The sequence below is a fragment of the Gracilinanus agilis genome, chromosome 1 (assembly GCF_016433145.1).
Source record: "Gracilinanus agilis isolate LMUSP501 chromosome 1, AgileGrace, whole genome shotgun sequence".
Classification (NCBI taxonomy): Eukaryota; Metazoa; Chordata; class Mammalia; order Didelphimorphia; family Didelphidae; genus Gracilinanus; species Gracilinanus agilis.
In genome coordinates, this window is record NC_058130.1 from 270,216,668 (window position 1) to 270,239,671 (window position 23,004).

Below are 23,004 nucleotides of genomic sequence, written 5' to 3' on the forward strand. Positions count from 1 at the left end.
TCACACCCATTTTACACAAAGGCAGACCCAAATTGCTCAGTATGAATGAAGAAGCCGAAATAAATATGTTTCTATATTTTGAGCTTCCTTTTCTTTTTTAAAAACCCTTACCTTCTGTCTTAGTATCAATTCCATTTTTTTTCTAAGCCTCTAGAATCAATACTGTGTAATACTGACACTCAATCCATTGAGTCATCTAGCTGCCCCAGTTATCAATTCTAAGACAGAAGAGTAGTAGGGGCTAGGACTAGGCCAACAGAGTTAAGTAATTTGCCCAGGGTCACAAAGCTAGGAGGTGTCTTAAAGCTAGATCTGAAGCCAGGTCCTCCCAGCTCCAGGCTTGGCCCACTATCCATTAAGCCACATGGCTGCCCTCCGAGTTCCCTTTCAAATGTGAGATGCTTTTGACATCATCAGTTGTAAGTCTGTTATGCCTCACATAAATCCTTTTGCCACCCATTTTATTATAAGGCAGCACTAAAGCATGGAAAAATCATTAGATACAGAGTCTATAATACCTAGATTTAAGTCTTGTCTTGAACATTTATTGGCTATGTGATTGAGAGCCTGTAGTTTAATCTATCTAAGCCTCAGTTTCCTTCTCTGTAAAACAGACTGGTGAAATTCTAAATTCTAGTTCATTCTTCATCTCTAGTCCAAATATCTACCCTGGAGAGAGCCCTTTTGTAAAACGTAAAGCACTACATAAAAGTGAATTGTTATTTAATATCTACCCCTATATTCTTCTAGGTAGTGTACCACTAAATTATTATTTTTTTTTGCTAATTAAATTAAAAAGAAGTTTGTTTGATTTGGAGAAAGGAGGAGCCCCAGGGGGAATTGGGAAGAATTTCGGCTTTGAAGACAAAGATTGTCCTCAAATACACCAGATAAGAGAGGCCTGGAAAGTACTCTACTGGGAAATGGATAAGGTGATCTAGAAAAGAGGGCTGCTCTAGGAGAAGTCATTAGCTTACCAGTAAGACCTGAGGAAGTTCAGCAGCAGGACAGTTGTGCCCAGGCAGTAACATGCTAGATAGGGAGATCCAAAAGCCCGACTCAGCTTGCGTGTTTTGTGTTCCCATCTTGCAACCTAAATATGGAAAATAAAGAAGAAAAGGAGAAAACGATTTAGTAAATCCTGCCACCTCATTTTATTGTGAACGTTCAGTGACTTCAGCAAAATATACTTATAATGGATATGCTAATCATCAGTTATATTTATTCATGAAAGTAGGTGACATAAAGATCTCCATTTTGGCAACATGATATTAATGTTGTATGGCTGGGGATATCTATCTGACAGGAACTAGACTATCTAGAATATAACAAAGAAAAAAATCCTTGGAGGATGCAAGCAGAGCTAAAGTTCATGTCTTTTACTCAGAGCTCTTAAGAGTCAACTGACTCCCTAGTTTTTATAGTCAATGTTACATTTTTTACTTACCTGTTTTCCTAGACCAGAGCAAATTAGAAAGGAGGAGACTGGCTGTTATAACAAACATGACTTATGTACTACAGATAAAAGAAAGCAAAAAGCATTCATAGTCTTTTGGGAAAGGGCTGGTTTGTCTTCACTCTATCTCTGAAACAAATTAACAGCTTAAGTAATTTTGTAAGGGGGTGGTGGTATAATTAAACCATTTAGGAATACTGAATTATTTCCAAATGCTTTAGAATCACTATTTACATATAGAAATGCTAATTATAAATCAGGTTTATCTATTAGAACAGACTAAGGACCTTCATTAGATGACACATTGGTACGAGTACATGTGTTTAAAAGCAAAAAAAAAAAAAAAAAAAAAAGAATAAAAGTACTCTATTCCATAATTTAGACTATTTCATTCATTCAAATCTGGTGTCATGGAAAGCCCTCTGGACAAAGGGAGCAAATCAGAAGACCCAGATTCTGGTTTTTGCCCCATGATACTGAATCAGTCACAGAGAAGGATTACAAGGGCTGGAAGGTACTCAGAAGTCAGCCAGTCTGACCCCAAATCTGATCAGGAATCCCTTTTGTTAAGGTCTCCAATAACATAGTCTCTGCCTAAGGCTTCCAGGAAGAGAGTCCAATACTTCCTAGGGAAGCATCTTCCAGACACCTCTAATGATTAAGTTTTTCTTTACATCACTGAAACTATCTGAACAACTCGTTCTCATTTGTAAACTCACTGACAATACTAAAGTCATAAGAGTAATCTGAAGAACTGCACTGTACAAGAGATTCGCACAGTATCACTTGGTAGACACTTAAATGTTTGTTAAAACATTGCATCTCAGATCCAACAAATCCAAAACAGAATTCATTTTTTCCTCTCAAAATTACCCATTTTCCTACAATCCCTATCTCTTTAGGGTGCCATCATTTTTATAGTCAACCACATTTGCAACCTTGGGAGTCTTCTTCTACTCTTACTCTCATTATCACTGAGATACGATTAGTTGCCAAAGTTTCTCACATCCAACTGCTTCTCTCTAACTCACATGATCACCCCTCTAGTCCTTATCACTCTTCTCTTGGACTACAATTACTCCCTAATTAATTTCTCTGTGTCAAATCTAGTCTCTCTTCAAATCTGTCCTCCACACAGGTGCCAAAGTGATGTTTCTAAAGCACAGGGACCTTGCTTGAGAAGCTCCTTATACCAAGGTATGACAAAACACAAGCTCCTCCACTGGTCATTTAAAGCCTTTCCAAATCTGCCTTGAGCCAGTTTTTTCAGGATTAATGTACTTCCTTCATACACTCTTATATTCCAGCCAGGCTGGTCTATGTGCTGTTCCTATATTCTGTTTCTTGTCTCTGCCTTCTCCCTGCCTGTTTCCATTGCCTGAAATGCATGCCTTCTTCATCTCTGCTTCTTAGATTCTCTAGTTTCCTCTGAGGTTCAACTCAAGTGCAACAACAAGAAGTGATTCCTTATTCCTGCCACCCCCACTAAATTACTTTGCATCTGCTTCTCTGTGTGCGTGTTGCTTCCCACTCTCCCTGTGCCACTGGTGAGGCAATGAGCCTGGAGTAAGGAAGATTTTTTGAGTTCAAATTTGGCCTCATTAGCTGTGTGACTCTAGGCTTAAATCTCTGTCTTAGTTTCCTCAAATGTAAAACAGGGATCATAATAGCATCTATGTGGCAGGGATCAAATGAGATATTATTTTAAGGATCAAATGAGATATTATTTGTAAAGTGTTGAGCACAGGGGCAGCGAGGTGGCACAGTAGATTGAGTGGCAGGCCTAGAGATGGGAGATACTGGGTTTAAATCTAGCATCAGTCACTTCCTGGGCTGTGAGATCTTGGGCAAGTCCCTTAACTCCATTTGCCTCACCCTTGGCCCTTTTGTCTTCCAGTTGTTACTAAAACAGAAAGTAAAGGTTTTACAAAAAAAAAAAAAAAAAAGGAACTCATACAGTAGTTGGCACATAGTAGATAATACATAAACTTTCCAACTGAATAGAAGCACCTTGACTGCAGCAGCTGTTTTATTTTTGCTTTTGTATCCCAAGTCCCTAACAAACTGCCTGACGTATAATAGGTGCTTAATGTTTGTTAAATTTTAATCAAAGATGTGTTTTATAAATCATACAATACTATATGAATGAATTATTATTATTTAGTGTCCCCCCCCACCCCTGCATCAGTGAGACATGAGTATAAGAACTATGCATGGTATATATACCATGATTATATATATGTGTGTGTGTGTGTGTGTGTGTGTGTGTTCAATGGCTATATTCCTGAAAAGTTTTATGCAAATAGAACTTCTATAAATCAATTATCAAACAAACATTTGAGAAAATTTGGGAACCACTATTATAATGGAAAGAACAATAGATGAGTTAGAAAGAAATCAAAAGACCTATGGTTGAGCCCTTTCTATCACTAACTTGCTGGGTGACTGGACAAGTTAGTCTACTGTTCTGAGACTCAGTGCTGCTTCTGTAAAATTTACAGGGTCCAGAAGTTGCAAGGGTCCTCAGAGCTCACCTCTGGGATAATTCAGGGATAAATGCCTTAAACTTAAATTCAAAGAACCAATTCCAGAAATACAGAAAGTTTGGCTAGACAACAGCTGATATGGGAAAAAAAAAGTTGGATCTCATTGATTTATTAATGAACAGAAACAAATGACAAGCCATCTCAAAACCATCAAATTGGGGGCAGCTGGGTAGCTCAGTGGAGTGAGAGTCAGGCCTAGAGACAGGAGGTCCTAGGTTCAAACCCGGCCTCAGCCACTTCCCAGCTGTGTGACCCTGGGCAAGTCACTTGACCCCCATTGCCCACCCTTACCAATCTTCCACCTATGAGACAATACACTGAAGTACAAGGGTTAAAAAAATAAAATAAAATAAAATAAAATATGGTTTAAGAATGTTGTAAACTGCTGTCACATTAGAGGAAAATAAAATAAAATAAAATTTAAAAAAAAAAAAAAACAAAAAAAAAACCATCAAATTGGCAAAGATAATGAAAAGCAATGAAATTCAAGATTTGAAAAACAGGTACTTTTATGCAAACTTTTAGAATCTCTATAGAGAGCAATCTGGTAGTTTGTTGTAACAGTTACAAAAATAATCACATCCTTTGATCTCTGACTTCATTTGTTAGTAATATATCCTGATAGTATTATCAAAAACAAACAAAAAGAGCGGTTTGTTCAAAGATCTTCAAAGTAGGATTGTATGTAATATTAAAAAGACGTAGAAGCAACCTAAAAGTCTAGCTACAGGCAATTGTTAAGTAAGTTGTGACATATTAATGGAATGCTTTAAATCAATTAGATAAACAAATACAAGGACCATAAAGACTCTGGAAGGAGCTCTATGAAATAACACAAAGCAGAAAAAAAAGAGAGAATCAATAGAATGGGGTACACACTAACTATGATCATATGAAGAAAAGTTAATGGACAGAGAATCTTGATGGGGACTCAGATAAAGAATCTGAAAAAGTTTAAATAAATAGAAATTTATTTAAAGGTAAACAGTTACTTCTTGTGTAATTGTATCTAATTTTATGTGACCTCGTGGATTTTGTCCATGGGATTTTTTCGGCAAACATACTGGAGTGGTTTGTCATTTCTTTCTTCAGACTGTTCCAATTTTACAGATGAGGAATTGAGACAAATAGGGGCTAAGTGACTTGCCCAGGGTCACAGAGCAAGCATCTAGGGTCAAATTAGAACTCAAATCTTCCTGACTCCAGGCCCAGTATTCTATCCACTGTACCACCTAGCTGCCCTTAAATAGTTACTAAGCAAGTAAAATTGTTTGTATTGATGAATAATGTCAAGCTTCTAATAACAGTTAGTTTTCCTAGAATATATGGAGGTTTCAGTGAACTGCAAATTCAATGTCATTAAACAGTTTGACATGGCAGCCACTAAAGCTGAAGTGATATTAGAGTATATTAACTCTGCCCAAAATGAAGGGGCAAAGAGTTCTTTATTCTGTCTTGGTTGGTCAAGACTACTATGTTCACACCTAAAGAAAGAATTGCTGGAGTAGAAATGTAGAAGTAAACATGATTTATCACTTGTTTATTTGGGTATGTGATCTGGGGTTTTGGTTTTATAAGATTATTCTCTTAAGAAAATGAATAATATGGAAACAGATTTTGAGTGATAATACCCAGTGCAATTGCTTGTCAACTCCAGGACGGAAGAAGGGAGGGGAGACAACATGAATCATGTAACTTTGGAAAACTTATGTGTAAATATGTTGCTGGAATAAAATAAAGGGAAAAAATGTTAATATATATTATTTTTAAAAAAAGACTATTGTGTTCAGCTCTACATTCCACATTTGAGGAAAGTCAAAGGCAAAGTAGGATACAGCCAGAGAAAGACAATAAAGATGGCTTCAGAATGAGGCATCACTGGCATTGGAAAGTGTACTGAGAGAAAGGAGAATGGAGAATGAGAATTAGAAGGTAGGAGATGGCTATTTGAAGGTAATTGAAGAGTTGACATATGGAATAAAGCCAAGAAATCAAAACTAGATGTTGTAGAGCAGCATATTTCAGCTCAATGAAAGGGAAAATTCCCAAATAGAGCTATCCAAGCTGGCTCAGAAGGTAGTGAGTGAGTCTCCCTCATTGGAGGTTTTCAAGGAGTGAGTGGGTATATAACTACTTATCAGATATGTTATAAAGGGAATCCTAGTTCAAATAGGGGTTAAACTAGATGGCCTCCTTCCAAGTCTGAGTTCTGTGATTAGAGATAAAAGTAAAATTGAGGTTCTTAAAAAATCCTTTTTCCTCCTGTGAATAGAGCAAAAAGACTTCTGGAAACAGAAGTTCAGTCATTTTCAGTTGTGTCTGACTCTTCCTGACTCCAGTTGGGGTTTTCTTGGCAAAAGATACTAGAGTGAAGAGACAGAAGGGAGGATCAATGGAATAGACTTGGGGTAAGTGACATCAGCAAGACAGTGTATGATAAACTCAAAGAGCCCAACTTTTGGGACAAAAATCCACTATTTGACAAAAACTGCTGGGAAATTTGGAAAACAATATGGGAGAGAATAGGTTTAGATCACCCTACACCAAGATAAATTCAGAATGGGTGAATGACTTGAATATAAAGAGGGAAACTATAAATAAGTTAAGTGAACATAGAATAGTTTACTTGTCAGATCTCTGGGAAAGGAAAGATTTTAAAACCAAGCAAGAGTTAGAGAAAATTACAAAATGTAAAATAAATGATTTTGATTATATCAAACTAAAAAGGTTTTGTACAAACAAAAACAATGTAGCCAAAATAAGAAGGGAAACAACAAATTTGGAAAAAATCTTTATAACAAAAAACTCTAACAGGGTTCTAATTACTCTATTTACTCTAATACTAATAACTCTAATTACTCAAATATACAAGGAGTTAAAGCAATTGTATAAAAAAATCAAGCCATTCCCCAATTGATAAATGGGCAAGAGACATGAATAGACAATTTTCAGATAAAGAAATCAAAAGTATCAATAAGCACATGAGAAAGTGTTCTAAATCTCTAATTAATTAGAGAAATGCAAATCAAAACAACTCTGAGGTATCACCTCACACCTAGCAGATTGGCTAAAATGAAAGAAGAGGAGAGTAATGAATGCTGGAGGGGATGTGGCAAAACTGGGACAATAATGCATTGCTGGTGGAATTGTGAACTGATCCAACCATTCTGGCTGGCATTTTGGAACTATGCTCAAAGGGCTATAAAAGAATGCCTGCCCTTTGACCCAGCCATACCATTGTTGGGTTTGTACCCCAAAGAGATCATAGATAAACAGGCTTGTACGAAAATATTTATAGCTGTGCTTTTTGTGGTGGCAAAAAACTGGAAAATGAGGGTATGCCCTTCAATTGGGGAATGGCTGAACAAATTGTGGTATATGCTGGTGATGGAATACTATTGTGCTCAAAGGAATAATAAACTGGAGGAATTCCATGTGAACTGGAAAGACCTCCAGGAATTGATGCAGAGTGAAAGGAGCAGAGCCAGAAGAACATTGTACACAGAGACTGATATACTATGGTAAAATTGAATGTAATGGACTTCTGTACCAGCAGCAATGCAATGACCCAGGACAATGTTGAGGGATTTATGGAAAGGAATGCTACCCACATTCAGAGGAAGAACTATAGGAGTGGAAACAGAAGAAAAACAACTGCTTGAACACATGGGTTGAGGCAGACATGATTGGGGATGTAAACTACCACACCAATGCAACTATCAACAATTTGGAAATAGGTCTTGATTAATGACACATGTTAAAATCAGTGGAAATACACATCAGCCATGGGGGCGGGGGGCTCAGGGGGTGAAGGGGAAAGTAAGAGCATGAATTATGTAACCATGTTAACTTTTCTAAAAAATAAATATTAATAAATGTTAAAAAAAAAAAGATACTAGAGTGGTTTGCCATTATCTTCTTCAGCTCATTTTACAGATAAGGAAACTGAGGTAATAGGATCACGCAGCTAGTAAGTGTCCAAGGTCAGACTTGAATTCAGTAAGATGAATCTTTTTGACTCCAAGCACAACATTATATCAACTGTATCACATAAGCTGCCATCTGGAAAAAAGACCCAAGTTTAAATTACGGCTTTGATATTTTCTACCTTGGGTATTCTTGGGCAGGGGCAATTTGAATCTGGTCCAAATCTTCCTTTCCAATACAACTTCTCTCTTCCAATACACACTGGGAATGCTGCATCCATTTACACGCATCACTCATTATCCTATCTGATCACTTCTGCCTGAACTTTTACACACAGTGTTAATCTCACCTGGAATATCCTTCCCAACCTTCCCTACTTATTCAAATCTTTTTTTAAAGTCCAGATCTAGTCTCATCTCCTTTATGAACCCTATCAAAATGTTTCAGTCTACAATGACTATAATTGAAAAGTTATAAACTTAAGAGTTTATGATCACACATATTGCCACTTGGGCTCTAGCTATGATTGTGTCTAAATTCCAAAGATTAAGTTATCAGATTATAAATTCTAGTTAAACTTGGGCTTTCCAAGAAGTGAATTAGGTAGAAAAAACTATTAGTTGGTTTTGGAGAAGTTAATAATTAATTCCATGAGGTACAATATATTCCATTGCCAGAGATGCATCCCTAAATTAGGTAATTGATCTGGATTGGTGGCATGCTGCTGGCTACCTCAAATAGGCTTGAGTGAACTCTAGACAAGAAACCACACAATAAAGGGGAGGGGAGGATTTTTTTCTCTCTTATTTCTCTAAATCTCCTTAGTAGGAAGCAGGCTCTTCAGGCTAAGTAGTATGAAGGGAGAAGCTAAAGTTTAAAACAAGGTCTTAGCTTGGGCCCACCAAATCATGGGCAGATTTCAGGGGGGTGAGGGCATAAATTTGGATGGAGAAAAACACATTTATTATTCTATAACCTCTAACTGAAGTTCTATAAACTCTAACTGAAGTTAAAACAAAAACTACAACTGGAATTGGACTCAAAAAGTCTCAGAGAGGGGCAGCTGGGTAGCTCAGTGGAGTGAGAGTCAGGCCTAGAGACAGGAGGTCCTAGGTTCAAACCCGGCCTCAGCCACTTCCCAGCTGTGTGACCCTGGGCAAGTCACTTGACCCCCATTGCCCACCCTTACCACTCTTCCACCTATGAGACAATACACCGAAGTACAAGGGTTAAAAAAAAAAAAAAAAAAAGGCTCAGAGAGTGGGCAGCATAGTGGCTCAGTGGATAGAAATGTTAAGTCCTGGGTTCAAATCTGCTTCAGATACTTGAACAAATTGTTTAATCCCTATTGCCTAGCCCATGCTGCTCTTCTGCCTTAGAACTAATACACAAGTATTAATTCTAAGATAGAAGGTCAAGATTTGAAAAAAAAAAAGTCTTATGGAATTCAGGTGCTGCTTAGGAAAAGCCTATCCTCTTCTAAGAGAACTATGGAAACTGAAATTCATTTGTGACAACATATTTGCAAATCCTGGTTTTCCTTAAAAAAGCTTATTCTTCCCTTTTAAAGTGAGCTGTGGAAACCAGAATTCCATGCGCAATGACATATTTGCATATTGGAATTTTCAGCACTCTTAACCACCAGAACAAAAAAATGTAAACCCTTATTTCCCTTCTCTTTTCTCATAGTACTTTGTTGCTTCAACAGCAAACTAGTCTGGCCCCTTTAAAAAGGGTATATTAAGGCTGAACAAGCTGTGGTATATAGTTGTAACGGAAAACCACTGGGTCATAAGAAATAATGAACGGGTTGGCCATGGCAGGGAGTCCTGTATTTCTCTCTACCCTGGCACCCATGAATTTGGCATCTTCAGCTGGAGGGGCAGCTTCTTAATTCTTGGGGGTTTGCTACTAAACTAGTCATGAATCAGTTCAGGAAAACCTGAAAGACTTACATGAATTGATACAAAGTGAAGTGAGCAGAACCAGGAGAACAGTACATACAGTAACAGAAATATTATATGATAATCAATTGATGTGAAATACTAATGAGCTATTTTCGGCAAAATAAGGTTCCAAAATAACCCCAAGGGACCTATGACTTTTTTTAAAAAGGCAAAACAAAAACCCCTACAAAATGCTATCCATAATCAAAGGAAGAACTGTTGGAATCCGGTTGCAGATCAAAGCATAACATCCTTCACTTTACCTCCTTCATGAATTTTTTATTATATTATGTGATATATTATTATATTTTTATTATATGTGTGATATATGTCTTGAGTCACAATATGGGGAATATGAGATATGTATTATATTACATGAAAGCACTGATCTACATCAGACTACTTATTGCCTTGGGGAAGAAGAAAAGGAAGGAGGGAGAGAATCTGAATCACAAAATGTTAGAAAATAATTGTCAAAATTTGTTTTCTACAAGTAATTTTAAAAATTCATTTTAAAAGGGTTTATTAAGCAGTAAATAGAAAACACATCCTGACCAAGAGGTTTCTTTGAAGAGTGCCTTGAGCCCTACAGAAATTAGGATTATAAAAGATTAAAATAAAAATTGGAGTAATCATGAGTGGGAATTAGAGCAGATATTTTGCAAAAGGGCCTCAGGCTTGTGCTAGTATTTACCCCTGCCCATACTAATTCTTGGGAAATGACTTCAAGTAAGAAGTCTGAGAGTAGACAGGATTCTTAACATTAAGGAATTGGTGGTTGTAAGATAAATTTAAGCTGCAAGCCAATGAATCCTTAAAACAATGACTACTGAGGGTGTGGTCCAAGTGGTGTTTATTAGTTGATGAGTTCCAAGGCTGGAACAGTTTAGAGATGATTTGTTCGGTAAAATGAATTCAATCAATTGGCAGCTTTAAGAAGGGGCCTGCCTTTCATCATTTTTCAAGTGGATAAAATTGGGAGCTTTGTATACTGAATTTCCTCTAAAGCGTGTCCTGAAAGAGAACAAGCAAGGGAGGAAGAAGGTAAAATTTTTTTAAAAGATGGGTTTCAAGAACTCGATTTATATTCCTTCCTTCATCAGCCTGATCCCCTTCCCACTTCTTATGACCAGGAAACCCAAGTACCTAGGTAGCTAGTATGGAGTTACTGATCTTGTCAAGGCCTTATTTTCTATTCCTATAAGCTTTTACTTAGGAAAGAGTTCAATATACTTTCCCCATACCTCAAGAGGGCTTCTTGAATTCTCCCTTATAATGCTGCAACTAGGTGGGGAGAGATCTAAAAGAGGCTCCCCTTTCTGATGGCATTGATGTCCATCATTATACAATAATGTGATGTTGCCTGAATGAAGCCAAGGTGGCAGAGGGCCTAGACCCAGATGGTAGTTCAAATAAAAGACAAAGTCTGGGAGATAAGGAGGACAGATAGATGGTACAGTGGGGCTAGAATTCCAGGGCTCCAATCAGGAAGACTCTTTTTCCTGAATTAAATCCTGCCTCAGACACTTACTTAGTGTGTAAACCTGGGCAAGTCACTTAACCCTTTTTTCCTCAGTTTCCTCATCTTTAAAAGAAGCTGGAGAAAGAAATGGCAAATTGCTCCCAGTATCTTTACCAAGAAAACTCCAAAAAGAGGTCATAAAGAGTTGGGATACAACTGAAACAACTGAACAGCAAATTGAAGATAATTTGCCCAGTTAGGTTTTTAAGAATACACTAGATATGGAGATCCAATAAGATTTTTAATACAGTCTATAATACATTATTGACACTTGATCCTCCAGAAAGTAAGAAGGAGCCAAGAAGCTTACTGGACTCTTCAGATTTTGGAAAACCCACATCTCCAATCTATTTATTGAGCTACTTGCAAATCTGCCTCTTTTGAGTGGGGATTAGAACATGCTTAGATGATATAAAGTGGGCTCTCCAGCAGTCTCTGCCTTTGGTCCTTATGATTCTTGGTGTATTGGTGGAAGAAAAGTACAGTATTCTTCTTTTTGCAAATGTCTTTCAGAGATAATTTGTTAATCATCTCTGAACTACAATTTGTAGCATATGAATGGAATGGAATATTATTATAAGAACTGACAAGTATAATAGATTCAGGGAAATACAGGGAGACTTGTATAGACTGATATGGAATGAAATGAGCAGGACTAGGAAAAAAATTAGGTAATGGAAACAACAATATTAACTGATCAAAGCAGCAAACAAGTGATTTCAAAATACTGATGAAACATACCTGTAAGTTCAAAATGCTACATGTGTTATGCATTCTTGGATATTAATTTGTCACAAGAGAGAACTTCTGATTTTTAAGGGAGAGTGGTAAATTAGTAGATAGTTGTTCTTTTAATTTATATTCTGATACTTGTATATTATTTTTTAGTTCTGCTTATATCACTTTGCATCAGTTCATATTTTCCCATGCTTCTCTGAATTCTTCATATTCATAAATTTTAATAGTACAAATAAAATTCTGTTACATACATGTGTTGCAGTTTTTATTTTGGAGGAGGGAAGGGGAGTCTGAATTTATTTTTATTTAATTTTTTAAATTAACAAGCATTTATTTTAACAATTTCCCTTCAACTGAAAAAATAATCGATGTGAAATAATGTACTTGTTTACCCACGGTGCCCCAACAAGTCATTTTTTTTGGGTCAACTTCAGCAATGTAGTGGGGATTAAGAGGTGCTCCCAAAATGCTTGTTCATATCCTTCCACCATTTATCAATTGGGAAATGGTGAATACTGTGAGATTAGTATTGTATGATTTATTTAGCACAATCAAAGAATATCTATTTACTTTGTTTCTATTTCTTTGCTACCACAAAAATTTCTACTAAAAATACTGTGGTGAATAGGGAGGCTTTTTTTTCCCTATCTTTGACGTCCTCTGGGAATATGCCTGTCAATAGTATCATTGGATCAAGGGGTATAGACTTAATCAATGTGTAAATATCTTGTTTGTACATTAGATTGCAGGCTCCTTATGAGATGAAACTGTATCTCATATGTCCTTTGTGCCCTAGCACAGTGCTAGCTATACATATTTAATAAATATTTATTGCTTATGTAAGTGACTGATGATTAAAAAAAATGCTGGTCTTACCTATGGGCTCAATAGATAGTCACCTATGTAGTATCATCTGGGGGGTCTTGATAAAAAAGTCCCTTTTAGACACCCACTAATATACATGTTCAGCACATGTGATTTAAAAAAAAGCCTCTACCCCCATTCCTCTTCCTCCTATTCCCTCCTATGAAATACATGAAATGTCATGTGCTGAAAAACTAACACTGAGTTCTGTGGTTTAACAGCAGTTATAATTAATCTATCCAAGCCTCTGTTTTGCATCAGTAAAATGAAAGGCTTGAGCTGGGAGGGAAGAAGGGGGAAAGGAAGGAGAGTGGAGGGGGAAGCAAGCTCCTTTTGTCCCAAATGATCTCACGACCCCAAAAGGCTGGCTTGATATACAATCTCAATATCTACCACTTGCAGTTCCTGCCTTTGGGATGACTCTAGATTCCAATTGTGGTATGTAACAGAGGACACTTAAAGAAAAGGCTGCTGCAAGTGGCTAATACTTTGGCATTTGATGTCTTCCTTATTCACCTCATACAACTAGTTACTCCCTTCATTTATCATATTCTAATCTGAATTGTTTTATTTGTGTATTTGTCTTAAACCCTAATCTAAACTGAGGGAAGGAGTTATATCATGTTTATTTTATATCTTCTTAACACTCATCATAGTGCATTGTACACAGCACATAATGAATATCAGTTGAATGAAAAAATATTAAAAATAAGTTATTAGATTAGCAAAATCTAAGGAGGTCTGCAGGGAGTATAACATTTACTTTGATGAAGAATACCCTAAACTACTTTAGGGTCCCATGAGAACAGTGAGCAAACAAAAATGGCATGAAAAAAAACCTGGCAATTTCACATTTTCCCACTCTTGAGCTGGCCACAGAGCTGGGATATTTTCTACCTGACTATCACCAACACAGGGACCTTAGATTCCATATGAACTCTGATTCTTCTTTCTTATCTCCACCTCTCTGAACACCTGCTTCCTTCAAAGCCCAGCTCAAGGGCTCTGCCTCTTATAGGAGGCTTTTCCTGAAGCCCAGCTACTGATGGTCTCACCCCAAATAATCTTGTATTTGTTTTCTATCTATTTTGTGCATACTTCTATATTTCTTTATATACATTTTGTATCTCCAGTTAGGATGTAAAATCCTCTCATTTTTATCTTTGTACCCCCAATGCTGAGAAGAGTTGGCACCAGTAGGTATAGAGCATTGCAGATGCTCAGGAAATGAATGACTCAAAAAATTTATTAAGTGCTTACTATGTGCTAGTCTCTAGGTCTAGAGAAGAGAGAAAATGTTGTCTCAAAGGCATCCACCAAGGGATTCTGCTGGCTGTAGCTCTCCGACCCCAAGAAGTACTTATTTTAAGCTTCTATTGCTTAAATATATGCAATGTGGCAGCTGAGCCCATCTGGAGGTTGTTATGTAAGCAGAAGATAAATGTTCAATGTGACCCTTACCAGAACAACCCCATTAACTTGGTGACATTCAAGTATAATTTTATTTTACATATAAGAAGGAATAAGAAATTTATCAGCAGGGATTTTGAGTCATAGAAGTGAAATGAAGATATCACAGGAAGTAGAACATAATGTGTGATAACCAGATATAAAAGGAAAACGTCACACGGATCATGCTTTGTCAGCTACATGGAAGGGATATGACTGAAACATTAAGCTGGAGAAATGACCAGTCAAGCCAAAAGTTTTGGCTAAGAGAGTAAGCCTTTGTAATGGAAACAAAGGTAAAATTATTCTTTGTGTCTAAGGAAAGATTAAAAAAGGTAAATTTCCATGCTGGTTCTAGTCTTAGCTCCCTAGAACCCAAGGAAGTCCACACTTATCTCTGCAAGAGACTTAATGACAGAATCTTTCCTTGGGGTGGAGTAGGGCTGGTCTTTGGAAACAAAGGTCAACCTTTTCCCATATCCAGGGTCTCAAGATTGAGTTCTGATTTTGAAGAACAACATATATAGAATCATCTTAGCATAATAGGGAAAAGCAATAAATTTAGAACCAGAAAAGTTGGTTGTGATCTATAGGCCAATTACATTGGATGAATCATATCAATTTTCTAGTCTTCATTTTCCTTATCTTTAAAATTAGGGAGATCTCTATGGTCCCCTCAAGTTTCCCAGGAATCCCTCTGAGTACACCAAGATTTTCAGCCTAATTCCACATGTCTGTGGGGTGGACAAGTGGTTCTGATCTACTGAGACTAGTTCCTCTAACTCGTCCAACATATACATCTTTCTTCACATATGTAGAATGCCTCTACTTTTATATCTCCCCTAAAAGAGCTGTTCCTCAAAATTCAATTCTAAATTGCCATCCAGAATGGTTGGATCAGTTCATAACTCCACCAGCAGTGCATTAATGTTTCAATTTTGCCACATCCCCTCCAACATTCATTACTCTCCCTTTCTATAATTTTAGCCAATCTGCTAGGTGTGAGGTGGTACCTCAGAGTTGTTTTCATTTGCATTTCTCTAATTGTTAGAGATTTAGAACACTTTCTCATGTGCTTATTGATACTTTTGATTTCTTTGTCTGAAAATTGCCTATGTCTCTTGCCCATTTATCAATTGGGGAATGGCTTGAATTTTTATACAACTGATTTAGCTCCTTGTATATTTGAGTAAATAAACCTCTGTCAGAATTTTTTGTTATAAAGATTTTTTTCCCAGTTTGTTATTTCCCTTCTGATTTTGGTTGCATTGTTTTTGTTTGTACAAAACCTTTTTAATTTAATATAATCAAAATTATTTATTTTACATTTTGTAATTTTTTCTAACTCTTGCTTGGTTTTAAAATCTTTCCTTTCCCAGAGACCTGACAAGTAAACTATTCTGTGTTCACTTAACTTGTTTATAGTTTCCCTCTTTATATTCAAGTCTTTCACCCATTCTGAATTTATCTTGGTGTAGGGTGTGAGATGTTGATCTAAACCTATTTTCTCCCATATTGTTTTCCAAATTTCCCAGCAGTTTTTGTCAAATAGTGGATTTTTGTCCCAAAAGTTGGGCTCTTTGGGTTTATCATACACTGTTTTGCTGACGTCACTTACCCCAAGTCTATTCCACTGATCCTCCCTTCTTTCTCTTAGCCAGTACCATATTGTTTTGATGACTGCTGCTTTATAGTATAGCTTAATATCTGGTACTGCTAAGCCACCTTCCTTCACATTTTTTTTTCATTATTTCTCTTGATATTCTTGATCTTTTATTCTTCCAAATAGACTTTGTTATATTTTTTTCTAATGCAGTAAAAAAGGTTTTTGGTAGTTTGATAGATATGGCACTAAATAAGTAAATTAATTTGGGTAGAATGGTCATTTTTATTATGTTAGTTCGTCCTACCCATGAGCACTCAATGTTTTTCCAATTGTTTAGATCTAGTTTTAATTGTCTGGAAAGTGTTTTGTAGTTATATTCGTATAATTCCTGTGTTTGTTTTGGTAGATAGATTCCTAAGTATTTTATATTGTCTAGGGTCATTTTAAATGGTGTTTCTCTTTCTACTTCTTGCTGCTGTAATGTGTTCTATGCCCAAAGAGCGATAAAAGAATGCCTGCCCTTTGATCCAGCCATACCATTGCTGGGATTGTACTCCAAAGAGATCATAGATAAATAGACCTGCACAAAAATATTTATAGCTGCTCTCTTTGTGATGGCAAAAAACTGGAAAGCAAGGGTATGCCCTTCAATTGGGGAATGGCTGAACAAATTGTACTATATGTTGATGATGGAATACTATTGTGCTCAAAGGAATAATAAACTGGAGGAATTCCATATGAACTGGAAAGACCTCCAGGAATTGATGCAGAGTGAAAGGAGCAGAGCCAGAAGAATATTGTACACAGAGACTGATACACTGTGGTAAAATCGAATGTAATGGATGTCTGTACTAGCAGCAATGCAATGACCCAAGACAATTCTGAGGGATTTATGGAAAAGAATGCTACCCACATTCAGAGGAAGAACTACAGGAGTAGAAACACAGAAGAAAAACAACTGCTTGAACACTTGGGTTGATGAGGACATGATTGGGGATGTAAACTCAAAAAGACCACACCAATGTAACTATCAATAATATGTAAATAAGTCTTGACTGACCACACATGTTAAAACCAGTGGAAATGCAAGCTAGCTATGGGGGGGAAGGAGGGTTACATGAATTATGTAACCATGGAAAATTTTTCTAAAAATAAAAAAAATTTTTAAAAATCCAATTCTATTTTGGGGTCTTCCATGAATTTAGCCTAAGTGAAAGTGACCTCTTATTCCTCTATACTCTGATAGTAGAGATTGTTCATACTTCTCCTGCTACACTCATTATATCCTGTCTCATATTTCTGGTTCTGGTGGTGGTGGTATGTGTGTATATGTGATAAATATCCTAATAGACTATAAGCATTCCAAAGGCAGGAAATGTATCTTTTTCATTATGTAGACACTGTAGTACTTTTGTACTTAAGAAACACTTAGCGGCTTTATAATAAACTGAACTGTGCCAAGGCTAGAAAAAAGGTCTTCTGACCTCTATACCTGGATTAGCACACAACATGAGGGGAAAGCCAGCACAGTCAGGTAATCCTTTTCCAGAGGTACCTTTGAGTCGGGAAGTTAAAGAAGTCAATCAGTTAACTGAAATCAAGACAGAAACATTTATGTGCTTTTCTGCTAAAGGAGAGAAGAAACCACTTACTTTCCCTAAAAGGCAGCACAATATAGTGGCAAAAATTCCTGAAAGGTGATCACAAAGGATCAAAATATACATAGAAGTAAATTTTGCAAAAGCAAAATTAATGCGGCTAAATTAAAAAGGGAATCTCATGATTCTCTTTTTCTGAGTGGGGTAGAAAACTTTGCAACATAAATTCCAACTCTAAATCTATAACCCTATGATAACTGATAAAAGTATCTTACCCAAACTATATAGCAAGTTGACACATATATATATTTAAATGGTCATTCTTCAAAAGATGGTCAAAGATGTGAACCTTTTTCACAAGAACATAAGCCATTAATCATTTGATAAAAAAAGTTCCAGATCACTAATAATTAGAAAAATGCACATTACATCAAATCTGTGATTTCACTTCACACCAATAAAACTGGCAAAGGATTTTCTGGCACTCTGAGAGAACTGTGGCATAGATATTATTGAACTAAGGTTATGGAAGACAAGGTAGAAGCAGGAAGGCAGGCAGACCCTGACACAGGATTTCCTTACACTAAATGGCAAAACTTTGATTAGTGAGTGGGGTGAAGCTAACTGGAAGGAACAATACTAGAGCATGAAAGCATAGCCCATTAAGCAGTGACTTAGTTACCTGGGATCACAGATATTTCTTTGTTAATGGAATTAGGAATGGGAAGCTACATTCAACCATCATGTATCCTTGCTAGTTGTTTCACTTGATCAGATGAATGGTACTATGGCTCAGGTTGTCATGGAAGCAGAAAATCAGGTCTAGTCCTTGACAGATGATAAATAGATGAAAACGGTCATTTCTGAGAGAGCGTGGGAAATCGGATATACTAATACACTGTTAGTGAAGCTGCAGATTTATCCAATAATTCTGGGAAATAATTTGTATGTAAGAAAAGGTAATAAACTTTTCACACCTTTTAAATCAGCAATCTCCACACTTTAAAGAACTCAGCAATAGAATGTACTTTTCCAAATATACCAAAATATCCACAGCAGCATTTTGTGGTAGCAAACAAATAAAAAATTGGGAATCAACATGCTCATCGACAGGAATGGTTGAAGAAACTGTCATATATGAATGTAACAGAATATTACTGAACCAAAGCATAAAGAATTCAGAGAAACATGTAAAGATTCATATATACTGATATAAGAGAAAGGAAGGGCATCCAGGTAGTCATAAAGACTTGTCTCCCCGAGTTAAATTCTGGCTTCAGATACTTACTAGCTATGTGAATCTGGGCAAGTCACTTAACCCTGTTTGCCTCAGTTTCTTCATCAGTAAAATGTGCTAAAGAAAGAAATGGCAAACCACTCCTGTATCTTTGTCAAGAAAACCCCAAATGGAGTCATGAAGAGTCAGACACAACTGAAAACCACTCAACAAGAAGAGAACAAAGCAGAACCAAAAGAAAAATATACACAATGGCCAAAATAAAGTAAATTAAAAAAACATGAAAAAGATATAAGAACAAGATGGAAGATGAGACAAGTTCCCCCAAACTAGAATTATTCACAAGATACAAAGTAAGTCCAGCTGTCTCCAAGGGCTAAGACACTAATCAAGTAATGACCCAATGATCTAACAGCAAAGATGGCTAATCAATGTCTAACAAACTCAGCACCCCTTCCCCCCAATATCTGCCATACTCTGGCAGGGTTGCACAAACCATCCCATGGGCTTACAACAGAAAGTCATCTCTACTCCATCATGAACAGCCAAAAGATAGAAGCTTTTTCTCACTGGGACTACAGTGTGGCTGTGTCCTAGGCAAAGGTAGAAGGACTTTTCAAAAAAACTGAGGAACAGTTTTTTTGAACATCAAGGCAGAATGTGTCTCTACCAGGTCTCTGAAGTAAAAAGAACTGGAATCCAACTTTGGCCACTTCTGCCTCCCAAGAAGTTCCTTAGGGGCAGAAAAGACCAAGGCCAGTGAAATGAGAATTGTTCTTCATGGAAAGACTTCAACAACTTTTTAAATTTGGGACAAAGAAAGCCCAGGAAGTCAGTAGGCAGAGTTGTGGATAGCATTTCATGCATGGGGGACACTCAAAGAAAGACCCAGAGCTGAGAGATGGAATGTCTTGCTCATGGAACAGCCAGGAAGTCTCTATGTCATTGGATTGAAGAGTATATGGAAATAAGAAGACTAGAAAGGGGAAGAGCACCTAGGTGGCTCAGTGGATTGAAAGTCAGGCCTGGAGATAGGAGGTCCTTGGTTCAAATCTGGTCTTGGATACTTTCTAGCTGTGTGACCCTCTACAAGTCACTTAACTGCAATTATCTGGCCCTTATTGTTCTTCTGCCTTAGAACCCAATGCACAGTATGGATTTAAAAAAAAAAAAAGAAGAAGCCTTAGAGAGGTAGGAGGGGCCTAGGCTATTAAGAGTTTTCAGTGCCAGAGAATTTTGCATTTCTTTCTAGAGGCAATAGGGAGCTACTGGAATTTATTGAGAGTCTGTGTGTTGAAGGAATGGGATGGTGATGACATAGTTGGATTTATACTTTGGGAAAATCACTTTGGTGACTGAATAGAAGATGGCCTGGAGTGGGGAGAGATTTGAGGCAGGAGGCTACTGCAATAATCAAAGCATAAAGTGATGCCTAGAGTTGTGACAGTATCAGATGAAAGATGTGTTTAAAAGATGTCAAAAGGGTGAAATCAATAGGCTTGGCAACAGAATGGATTTGAGAAGGGGGGTAAAAGATGGTGGGGAACTGAGAGTGACACCTAGGTTCTTTGTTATTCTGGGAACCTGGGAGAATGGTAGTGCCTTTGATGTTAACAGGGAAGGTAGGATGGAGAAGGGTTTGGGAGTTAAGATAAGAGATGACTACTGGACATCCAGTTTGAGATATCTGAAAAGGAGTTGGAGATGAAAGGTCAGCAAAGAGGTCAGGACTGGATTATAAATAGTGGAGATAGAAGGATCAAATAAGTGCTTTTTTGGGATGGAAGAGATACAGGCATGTTGACAGGAAGTAGGGAAGGAGCCAAGTGGGCAGAGAGAGAAGGAAAATAAACCACAGAATGGGGATAAGAGAGGGGACAATCTGTTAGAAGATATGGGATGGAATAGGATCACTTGTTAAGGCAGAGTTAGCTTATGGTAAGCTGGCTTTGGTAAGGACACTTCTTTATGCAAGACAGAAGTTAGTGGAAAGAAGAGATAATGGCAGAAGATAGATGAGTGATAAGATGTGAAGAAAAGAGAGTTCATGGTGAAGGGCCTCAATTTTTTTTTCCATAAAATATGAAGTAAGGCTATCAGCTGAGAGGGTAGGGGGAAAGGGAGCCAAGGGAAGTTTGAGGAGAGATGTAAAAGTTTGGAAACATCACTATGGAAAGTGGAAGAGTGAGCTGGCAAGGGACATATAGTAAAATTGCCAAGCAGCAGTAAGGGCCCATTTGGGATTAACTAACACAAATCTGTGGTGTTCTCAGAATGATTGAATGATTTTCTCCATCTTGATTCAGATGTAGGAGCAAAGGTGAAGAATAGTGGGAGTCAGAGAACAATTGGCAGTCAGTGACATGATCAGAAAACCAGGAACTCAAGAGGCCACTGTAAAGTTGACGACCAAAGGGTTAATGTAGAGAAAAGAGTGCAAGAATGATGGCCAGGAAGAAAACTAAATATTTGAGGAATTTGATGGTAATGGTATATACAAAAAGAAGGCTTACATGGGAGGTCCTCGGTTCAAATCCGTCCTCAGACACTTCCCAGCTGTGTGACCCTGGGCAAGTCACTTGACCCCTATTGCCCACCCTCACCACTCTTCCACCTTGGAGCCAATACACAGAAGTTAAGGGTTTAAAAAATATAAATAAAGGAATGGAAAGGAAATTAGAATAATACATGACTATTCTGTACCCACCAGAAACCACAAGAAGGAATGGAGCCATGATCAGAAAATAAAGGAGCTCAAGATGAAATTCAAGGAGATCATGCTTGGAAAAATTGAGCTTAAGCATTAATGAAAAAAGATGGACATTCAATTAAAAAAAAAAGACATCAGAACTCTGAATAAATACAGTGACTAATCTTGATTCCTGAGAACTGATGTTGAAACACACTTTGTTCTTCTCAGCAGAGAGATGGTACAGGATGTCATATATGCTGTCACATGACATCTATTTGATGATTTATTTTTGCTTCACTGTTTTTCTTTGTTACCTCATATTCTGGAAATTGGCAAAAATGACAAAAGATGGAATACTTGATGCTACGGTGGGTTGTAGGAGGATAGGAATACTAACACATAGTTGGTGGATTATTATATACATCACAAGCAATTTAGATTATGTAAATACAGTGACTAAGATTCCACTACTAGAGTTATGTCCCATGGAGGCAACTGACAAGAAGAAAGTCTGTATATATAACAGAATATTTATAGTAACAATTTTTGTGATAGTAAAGAATTGAAATTAAAGTAGATGCTCATTGATTAAGGAATGGGTAAACAAACTGTGGTATATGAATGTAATAAAATATTACTGTGCTCTAAGATATGAGAATTGATGACCTTTATTGTAAAATGGTGAAAACAGAGAATCATAGAAAGATCTACATGAATGAAAAGTAAGAAGAGCCAAAAAATAATATACACAATGACTATGACAATGTAAATGGAAAGAACCACTCCTCCCCACAAAAAAATCAAAAGTAAATGTTGCAAACTTACAAAGAACAAGCTTGGCTCCAAAAGAGATATTGAGAAGATACCTCTACCTTATCCCTCTCCAGAGTTTATAAGTTCATGAATATGGCACTTTGTACACATTTTCAGACTTTTCCAATGGACTGATAAGTTATGTTGAGTTTTTTCCTCTTTTTTTCCCTGTCTTTAAAAATATTATTTGTTATATGGAATAGCTGTCTGGAGGAGAGAAGAAATATTGAGGAAAGTATGATGATGTAAAAAAAAGAAATAATAATGAAAACATTTAAGAAATTAAAACTGAAAGAAGGGGGTCAGCTGGGTGGCTCAGTGGATTGAGAGCCAGGCCTAGAGATGGGAGGTCCTAGGTTCAAATCTGGCCTCAGACACTTCCTAGCTGTGTGACCCTGGACAAGTCACTTAACCCCCATTGCCTAGCCCTTACCACTCTTCTATCTTGGAACCAATACATAGTATTGATTCCAAGATGGAAGGTAAGGGAGGGAGGGAGGGAAGGAAGGAAGGAAGAAGGAAGAGAAAGAAGGAAGGGAGGAAGGAAGGAAGGAAGGAAGGAAGGAAGGAAGGAAGGAAGGAAGGAAGGAAGGAAGGAAGGAAGGAAGGA

General features: G+C 37.1%; 1 protein-coding gene across 4 annotated transcripts in view; it reads right to left on the minus strand.

The window, feature by feature from the left end:
- The window catches only part of PEMT (phosphatidylethanolamine N-methyltransferase), a 194,442-nt gene that overhangs the window by 87,088 nt on the left and 84,350 nt on the right, over window positions 1-23,004 (minus strand). For all 4 annotated transcript variants that reach the window (XM_044661709.1, XM_044661691.1, XM_044661700.1 and 1 more), the window contains exon 3: window positions 978-1,093. In XM_044661709.1, the coding sequence (XP_044517644.1) occupies window positions 978-1,093 (116 nt within the window). The remainder of the gene's footprint in view (window positions 1-977; window positions 1,094-23,004) is intronic.